Genomic DNA, 9,239 nt, shown 5'->3' with positions numbered 1-9,239 from the left:
CAGGCACTGGAAGGGGCTGCCCAGGGAGGTGGTGGAGTCACCGTCCCAGGAGGGGTTTGAGAGCCGTGGGGACGAGATGCTCAGGGGCAGGGTTAGTGCTGAGCTCGGCCGTGCTGGGTTAACGGTTGGACTCAATGGTCTTTTCCAACCTAAGAGATTCCGTAACTTCTATGATTCTATGATTCCCACAGGCATTTTTATTACAGGAAGGCTCATTTAAATTGCTGGTCAGGAGAGCTCGCTCGCTGAGTGCCAGGCGGTGGGTTTGGGAGGTTAATGACTGCAGCCCACAAGTCGCGGCAATCACTGCAGAGCACAGGGTTGGGTTTTTTCTCCTGCCAATTCTTCTGCATTTCCTTATGTTTCTCACATTCGCGTCTCCATGTGTGCTGAACCTCGGGCCTCTCGCTCTCAGCTTTTCCTCCTGGCCCAGCTGCAAGCGTCCATGATGTGGAGACTGAGTATTTGCCTTCATTTCCTTGCAAACATTGGTTTCCGACCTGCCGGGGCATTGGACTTTTCGGAGTGAAACGCAGTCGCTGAGCCGGGCATCTCTGCTGCAGGGCAGAGAGGACGTGCCAGCTCCTTCTCCTCTGTCTGGAGCGGGTGGGTTGGGTAAACTTCCAAACCCAAGATTTCAAATAATGAGGAATTCGGCACATCCCCAGCAGCTCACAGACGCTTGGCTCCTCGTTTGCTTCAGTGAAGCTGCATCTTTGAGATGGTGCATCTTGTTCTGCGTATTTCTAGAGCTCTCTGCTTTTGGAAACTGGTTTTCTACTATAATCAGGTTATTTTTTTTAGTTTTTCTATATTCTTTAGGCATTCTTCCATTAATCTAAAAGAATTATTTAATCTGTGTTAATAATCATAACGGCCTCTAGACTTGGAAGCCTGTTCACTGTAAATGAATGTCCCTGGGGGTGATATAGCTCATGTGTAACGCACATGGATCTCACTGCAGTCTGGGTTAGCAAAATGGAGGTGTTGTGCATGCCCTGGTCAGGAAACCAGAAGTCTGTAGGATTTTAATTACTGCAAGCCTTTCATTTCATACTGATGTATTGCCAGCCTTCTTTGCAACCCCCTCCCGGCCAGCTGGTGTTAGGCCGTTGGGTGTTATTTACCTTCTGTCAATAGTAGGGCAGCCTGTGTGTACAGCTGGGCAAGTGTTTGAGCGGGGTCTCAAAGGGACAATGCCATGCAAGCCCACCCTGGGATCCCGGAGCCCTCCACACCGGTCTTCTCCGTAGTGCCTTCACATCCCAGCTGGAAGCTTAGCAGCAAAGGACACAATGGAAACGAGCTCCAAGGACACTGTTGCGATTAAACTGTCACAGTGGTATTAGTGATCTGTCAAATTATCCGGATACTTGGGATTTTTCAGGCTGGAGGATAAAACAATCTTTCACAGCTGAAGTACAGTATAGTCCATAAAATGTAAAAGTCCATTGTTAACAGAGTAGGGCCGAGCCCTTAGAAACTGGTCATAAAAGCAGTTCCCACTGTGTGGGATGTGGTTTGTAAAGCCTTCACCCAGCTTGGGGCTGACCCTGACCTTGATCCTGGAGCAGTGTCACAGGAAAAGTCTCCGCATGAGAATTCCCAGTTGCTGGGGTGCGCGGAGCATCCGAGCCCTCCTCCGCCTCCCCTCTCTTTTCAGCCCAATGAACGTTCCCGTTGTTCCTCCCCGGGAAGGGAGCTCAGTCTCCACGTGCCCAGGGAAGTCTCTCTGCTGTCCTGCAATGTCTCAGTCTTGCCAGGTCTTTGGGATTTGGCTCAAGACCTTATCCAGCTTCGGGAGCGCAGAGTTTGTCATGCTGGGGAACTGTTTCTCTCCGCAACATGCGACTTAGGGATGACAGTCGGAGATGTTGAGCCGTCAGGGTGGTTGTCGGTGGTACCTGCTCAAGCATCTCTGCAGGGCTGTAAATTCCTACATTGAAACAAACCAAAAGTGCTCCGCTCTGGGAGGCCCCATGTTCCTCACAGAATATTGCAAACTCCATCCAGTCAAATTACTTCAAATGCTTCACTTATTTTTAATTATTCTGTCATGCTATGCTGCTGCCCAACAGACTGAGGTGACCGTCTTCTCCTGTGATTTTTTGGGATGTACAGCATGGCAGACACGCAGGTTATGGTTAAGTGTGGAACCTCCTTCTCAACACCAAAAGGTTATTCCTTTAAATTAAAAAAAAAAAAAAGCCTTGATGGTATTTTACCAACGTTGCAGACATTTTACAAGAATAAAAAAGTCTCTTTCTCCCCCTTTAATCCCTCAGAATCTCAGGATAGCCTGGAGAGGTCTGAGAAGCGGAGGGAAAGATGGGAACAGAAGCAGCACAGGAAGAGAAGAATAAAGCAGCGCTCCATCAGCAAGGAGAAGTGGGTGGAGACGCTGGTGGTGGCAGATACCAAGATGATAGAATACCATGGGAGCGAGAACATAGAGAAGTACGTGCTGACCGTGATGAACATGGTGAGTCCTGGTCCCCCGATGGCAGAGCTGCCGGGTCCCTGGGGACATGGCTGTGAGACATAACAACCCCTGGGCTTGCCAGGACTCATGCAGGTGGGACCTCAGCAAACCTCTCCCTGGACAGGCTCTTCCCACCCACTCGGCTTTTCTGCATTGCTCAGTGCTCTCTGCAGGGCCGTGTGGGCAAGCCCAAGGCCAAAATCTCTGTGTAGGCGGGAGCAGCTCAGCCTGCCGTGGTTTCACCTTCCCCACCAAGCTCAAGGGCTGTTCCCTTCTCCTTCCCACCACAGGGATGGATAACGTGGCCTCCCAGGGAGATAGCCCAAGGGCAGGACTGCTCCAGGGAAGGGAGGTGGTGGGTGCTGCCCTGGGTACCTCTGCCACGGCTCTCCCCAGGCAGGGGTGCAGGCAGCTTGGGCAGGGAGATGCAGCAGGAGCTGAAACCACCCCAAAGCCCTGTCATGGGCCACCCACCGCCCTCTGCGTGGTAAGGAAACCTCCTCGCAGGAGGAGAGACCCGCAGCGACCTGGGAGCTTTGGCTCAGGCTCCGTCGCTCCAGGGCAGCTGCCGGAGCCAGTGCCAGCATTAGTCTGGTTAAGCAGAGGAGACTTTCCTGGGACAGCAAAGGGAGGCAGCACTGGATGGTGGTGGTCCCCACTGGGAATGTGGGGGGTTGCTAAGGCCATGCAACAGCAGATAAGTCAGCATGAGTTGGTGTCTGTTTTCTCTTCTGCTGCCTGCTAGCACCTCTCTGCGTTTCAAAAGAGCTTTGGTGGATGGGCGGGATTAGGCAGGGGACCTCAGGGAAACATCTCTGGATTTCTGGGCGTTGATGAAGGCACCCAGCAAGCTCAGGCTTCCTTTGAGATGTTAAACACATCTATTAGGGAGAGAAAGCAGTTCCCTGGAGCATTTCTGGTTGAGTTTCAAGGTGCTAGGCAGATTATATCACCTTTAAATGGATATCATGGCACTCAACACTTTAGTCTGGGTCTGCGTCTGGTCTGGTCTTTCATTTTGAGGAATTCCCTGGGAGGATGTCAACAACCCTCAGTAGCTTCCCCTGAGCTCATGTTCCCCTGCAGATGTCCTTCCCAGCAGCAGTGGCACAGGGCAAGGTCTTCCTCAGGTTTTACTGCTTTGGCTTTCGCCTGTTGCAGGTGGCGGGTCTGTTCCACCACGCCAGCATCGGGAACCCCATCAACATTGCCATAGTGCGGCTCATCTTGCTGGAGGACCAAGAGGTAAAAAGAACACGGGGTGACACCCTCCTGTCCCGGCAGCCGGGCTGGGACACACGGGGGGCTGCCCTCGAAAGCCGCGGGCGCTCTTGCTTCCTTGTGAGGAGCTGCGAGTCCGAGTGATTTATGGTATCTCGGCATCGCCACCGGTAGCAGAGGGCTGTGTGTTGCTGCTTGTTTGTGCTCCCAGCTGCAGCGCTGGCTCTCAGGAAGCCCGACACCCCTCTGATGGGCTCCCCAGCTGCATCCTTCGCCGTCAGCCAGGATGGGATATTTTCCCGCAGTTTCTTAACCCCCGGTATCAGATGGTTTAATGTTTCGACTGAATTGTAGATGAAAAGAAAGCAGCAAGGACTGTATTCCCACCCAGCCCACAGCCTGTGACTGTGGAGCAATTCCAGCTGGATGGCAGTTACTCCCAATTTCACTCTGATGTGTCTGAGATCAGACCCCCTCCCCACTGCATCCTACAAACCAAACTGCTCTGGCGGCAACCTGACGGCAGACTTTTATTTATGTTGGCAGGAGGATCTGAAAATCTCCCACCACGCAGACAACACCTTGAGAAGCTTTTGCAAATGGCAGAAGAGCATCAACGTCAAAGGAGATTCCCATCCCCTGCATCACGACGTCGCGGTCCTGCTCACGAGGTATTGTGCCCATGAGCTAATTTTATGCTGTAGATGCTACGCTGGCAGCTAGAAACACCTCTGGCAGCTGCAGGCAGTAGGGCAGATGGTGAACATCTCGATGGGAGCTCTTGAAATGTTCCTCTCCATGCCTGAGCCCTGCCCAGGCACCTGCACATAAAATACGTGCCATGAAATCTGAAGATAACCTGGTCCTAATGGCTGGGACTGGTCCCAGATCTCAGGTTTAAATCTGGAAACAGCTCCCAGTTGACTAGCAGCTGGGATTTCCAAACCAGGTTTTCACCATGGCCCCATTGCCAAGCCCCAGAATGACTGGATCCTCCCAGGAGATGTACAGAGGGATTAACACTGCTTTTTCCCTTGGAGGCTGATGCTGGGATTGGCAGAGAAGCCTCTGAGAAGGCCCCTGACCCCCCATGAAGCTCCCAAGAATTCATGCCTCTGGCCAAGTTCATATACCTTGCAGTCAAAACGTAGTTTGATGGTTTCAGGCTGCAGCAGCTCGGCTCTTGGCAGTCTTGGTTTGTGTGATGATTCACAACCCACAACAGTTTCATCTTCTCTAGGAAGTTTTGCTTTGTAGCAGAAATAAGGCACTTAAGGCCATGACTTCAATGGAGTTGTTCTTCCTGGGTGGCTGGAGCTCCTCTGCCCTAGACCTCAGCCCCCCTGGGATGTGCTTCCCCAGGCAATGTAGTAATTGCTTAGTTGTTCCCAACATCAGCTTTATTTATACAATGGAGTAAACGTAGCCAGGCTGGCTAGCAGTTCCCATTAATCAGGCTTAATAACAAGCTGGGGATACCGGGAGAGTAAAGGGGAAAGGAAAGGTCGTAAATCTTTCCGTTGTGGAAAGACGTTGGATGTCTCCGTTCTCGCTTCTGTCTGGCGTGTCTTCCTCCGTGGGCTGGGACACGTCCCGTGCTCCTTCCCGCGCCTCGCGTTGGGTCCTGCTGCTTTCAAACCCCCTCTTTGCTCTGTGTGTGTGTTTGTTGTCCACGTCACCCCAGGAAAGACATCTGCGCAGCCATGAACAGGCCCTGCGAGACCCTGGGGCTGTCCCACGTGGCAGGGATGTGCCAGCCCCACAGGAGCTGCAACATCAACGAGGACACGGGGCTGCCCCTGGCCTTCACCGTGGCCCACGAGCTCGGACACAGGTACCACCGGCTTCCTCCTCCTCTCCTCTGTCCTCTGCGCTGCTCCGTCGGGGCTAGAGAAGGCACGGGTGGAAGGTGGGAGGAGATTGCTGAGCAGTTCCTCGCTGGTGCAAACCTTCCTCTGCTCCCGCGGGAACGTACCCTGGGAATTGCGTTTCGGAGTTAAGCTCTTGGTTGCCCCAGGTTTAATGGCAATCCCCTAATCCGACGCAACCTGGACGAAGTTTGTGTGTACGTTACCCTGTGTTGCTGATGCTGAAGGTTTTGGAGAGGAGGGTTGCCCGTTAAGGAGCTTTAAGACAGGGTCTGTGCGCAGAATCAGCGGCAGTTTTACTTGCCCTAATGTAAATTAAATTTTGACAAGATCACTTAGACATCATAGTTGAAAACAAATATGTTTTTGTGGTAAAAACACCTACCCAGTGAGTTTAATTGATCTTGTTTGAAATTCTCATTACTTTTTTCTTGGCTGAATTTTCAGTCAGAAAGCTGAAATGAAAGCATGGGACAAAGCTCAGGGCAGCATCCCTGGTACCCCTAAAATGTCCCCCCTGGCAGAACCCCCGATGCCTGTTAATGAGCGAGTCCCTCTGGAGCCGGGACACGGTTTGCCGTGTCCGGCGTCGCGTGTCGTCGTACCGGAAAGCAGAGAGGCTGCGCGGTTGTAGCGGCGTGCGGCTCACCTCTCCTTTGTGGGACTGTGCTCTTACACAGTTTTGGGATTCAGCATGATGGAAGCAGCAATGACTGTGAGCCAGTTGGGAAAAGACCTTTCATCATGTCTCCACAGCTCCTGTATGACACGTCCCCACTCACCTGGTCCCGCTGCAGCCGGGAGTACATCACACGGTTCCTCGAGTAAGTCCTCCCTTCCTCTTCCCACGCTCGCGGGGTGCTGGGGGCGGGCGCTGGGGCTTGGGGACGGACCCAGGCAACTGCGCAGAAGTCAGCCCCAGGGTGGGTGAGGCTGCTTCCATCTCGCCGGGCTGCCTCGTGAAGGAGGGGGCTTCGCACACAGAAGCAGCGCGAGCATCTGGGCGGTGGCGCAGGGGTTGTGGCTTGAAGAAATAAAGGTTTTCTTTGAGGCTGTGGGCGGTTTTCTGCGGTGTTCTGCGAGGGGCAGATGATGTTTGCCTGTAGGCAGGAGGCGTCACGTGAGGAAATGACTGAGCCAGATTCTTCCAGCATTTGTTTATTTTTAGCGCCCCGTGGCTGATTTTCCAGCCTGTTGTTATTAAGTTCCTAGGAACACGGCCCAGAGATTCACGTTTGTCAGCCAGCGCCTTGCACTGGAGAAACGTTTTCCTTCCTTGCTACAGGAAAGTTGGAAAACTGTGAGAGCATCAGCGAGAAACAGCAACGGGGAGAGCTGGGCAAGGGACCGCAGTTACACGGGGGGGAGGCTGCCCCGGGGCTGAGCTCCCCTTTCTAAACCCCAGCCTGGATCTTGTGGGTTTGGGCCCCTCGCAGGGTGAATTACGGTTGATTTATGGCTTTCAGAGGAATGGCAGTTTCCCGTATCCACAGCGTTCTTGGACCTCTGCTTTTAACCTTCGCTTTTGGCTTAAGAATTTCCTGCTTGCAATGACCTTGGGCTGCTATCAGCCACAACGGGGAAGAAACAGAGCAGCTGGATGCTTCTCTGGTTGGGTTTTGGTCTCTCCTTTCTCAGAAGGGGCAGCTCTTCCTTAGGAGTGGAGCAGAGCCCGGCGTTCGCCGGCTGCGATGTCCCCCAGGCGAGGGAGAGGCCCGTTGCCAGCATATGAGTGCGTGGTAATAATGATGTTGGCAGGAGAACGGGAAGGAGTGAGCCAGAGAACGAGCCCCTGCTGACCTGGGATGTGCTTGGAACAGACCTCGCGTTTGGGGGGAAAAAAGCACTCTCTGATGATTATTTCTTTACAAACGCTGCCGAACTTTTAAGCCTCTGAAAATGATTCACATCTTCGACAGCAGCGTGGCCCCGGTGCTGTGGGTCAGGCCCTGGGTGTAGCCAGGGCTGGGCGACCCTCTTGGCGAGGCTGTGGCTCAGGGTCTGCAGTGGGAGCAGGTGACCCCCGGGGGAACGGGCATCCCTCACTGGGGCTGATGAGGGAGGCCGGCACCGGGCGGGTGGTGATGCTCCAGTGGTGGAGGGACCACTCTGCCGCTCCCAGACCCAGATGAGCCCTTTTTGGCATTCCATAATCTTCCCTTCTGGCCCTCGGAGGAGTTGGAAGATGCTGTGTGGCTCTTGACTGCCCACCCCTCGCCGTGACGTGAGCTCTCCCAGCCTGGCTGGTGGAATATCCTTGTGAAACGGGGTCCGGTGTCTCATGGATGCCCTGCCTGTGCCGCAAGCTGTGGCACGGAGCAGCCTCCCTCCATCCCAGCAGCAGCCTTGGCAGAGCTGCCGGTTGTCTCGTCTCCCTTCAGTCTTTTCTCTGGATCAGACTTTCAGAGTTTTTCAGCCTCGTTGCACACTGCTGGAGGTTTTCTTCACTCATCCTCCCATGGGCTCCTTCCAGCCGATCCCAACCTTCCCGGAGCCCGGGGACGGCAGGTCTTCCCCAGCCCTGCCTGCCTCATCGCTCCGCTGCTGCCAGACTCCCTGTTTGTGCAGCTGATTCTTCCCAAGCTCCAACCCTTGCCTTTGTTTTTATTGAATTCCGTCCTGGCTTTTTGGACCCTGCCTCCGGTTCTCCGGAATTTTAATCCTGCGCTCAAATGTATCTGCAGATCCTCCCAGCCTGCTCACATATGGGGATTTGATCACCGTACCATCCACTCCATCATCCAGCTCGTTAACGAGCGGCCCGAGGTCGGCAGACGCAGCGCAGACCCCTGCGCGTTTTTACTGCGGAACGTGGTTTACTGCCGATCCCTCCAAAACCAGAGGGAAACTCATGCCAATTCTTGCTGGCCTGGGAATGTGTTTGGGCCACTTGAAGAGACCAGTAGGATGATATAAAAATATTTAATGAGGAAATAGATTTTGAACACAGCTGGAAAGCTGACGGTGAATTGAAATCACCCCCCATGCTGGGACAGAGACCTCTCCTGTAAACTGGGCCAGGACAAAGTGCCGCGAGCAGATCGGGGGTGAGGAGGGTTGGGGATGGTTTTGGGGTGACATGCAGGGCCCCGTGTGCTGGTGGTAGCTGAAGAGGCGGTTGGTGACCTGGCCCAGAGGAGCACCAGGATCATACATGTCGCTCATGCAGGAGCCCGGTGCCTAAGCCTGGACTTCCCCCAGTAACGATGTCATTCTTTCCGTTTCTAGAGAAATCACGCTTTTTAAGTGTTTTCAACCAGCAGGGAAGGAAATAGGATATCTAGATTAGATATCAGGGAGAAATTCTTCCCATGAAGGGTGGGGAGGCACTGGGGCAAGTTGCCCAGAGAAGCTGTGGATGCCCCATCCCTGGGAGTGTCCAAGGCCAGGCTGGATGAGGCTTGGAGCACCCTGGGCTATGGAAGGTGTCCCTGCCCATGGCAGGGGGTGGGGCTGGGGGGGCTTTGAGGGCCCTTCCAACCCAAACCATCTGTGATTCTGTGAAAACAGCTGTGAGGTGCAGTGTGGGGACTTTGCCGTGTGCCTGAGACAGGCTGCACCATGACCCTGTGTCCAGCTGCCTAATCCACACTTAATTCATCCCAGGTCAGCCCTGCATCGCCCACAGTGCTCCTTCCCTCCCCGCCGGGCTGGGAGAGGCAGGGGGG

General features: G+C 54.0%; 1 protein-coding gene across 1 annotated transcript in view; it reads left to right on the top strand.

The window, feature by feature from the left end:
- ADAMTS7 (ADAM metallopeptidase with thrombospondin type 1 motif, 7) overlaps positions 1-9,239 on the top strand; it is a gene marked incomplete at both ends in the record, with an annotated part of 31,373 nt that overhangs the window by 3,571 nt on the left and 18,563 nt on the right. The window contains 5 exons of the mRNA XM_010160821.1: positions 2,286-2,482; positions 3,644-3,727; positions 4,250-4,374; positions 5,388-5,537; positions 6,252-6,395. Coding sequence (XP_010159123.1) covers positions 2,286-2,482; positions 3,644-3,727; positions 4,250-4,374; positions 5,388-5,537; positions 6,252-6,395 — 700 coding nt within the window. The remainder of the gene's footprint in view (positions 1-2,285; positions 2,483-3,643; positions 3,728-4,249; positions 4,375-5,387; positions 5,538-6,251; positions 6,396-9,239) is intronic.

The sequence above is a fragment of the Eurypyga helias genome, unplaced genomic scaffold (assembly GCF_000690775.1).
Source record: "Eurypyga helias isolate BGI_N326 unplaced genomic scaffold, ASM69077v1 scaffold26851, whole genome shotgun sequence".
NCBI lineage: Eukaryota > Metazoa > Chordata > Aves > Eurypygiformes > Eurypygidae > Eurypyga > Eurypyga helias.
This window is presented reverse-complemented; position numbering and strand designations above follow the sequence as displayed.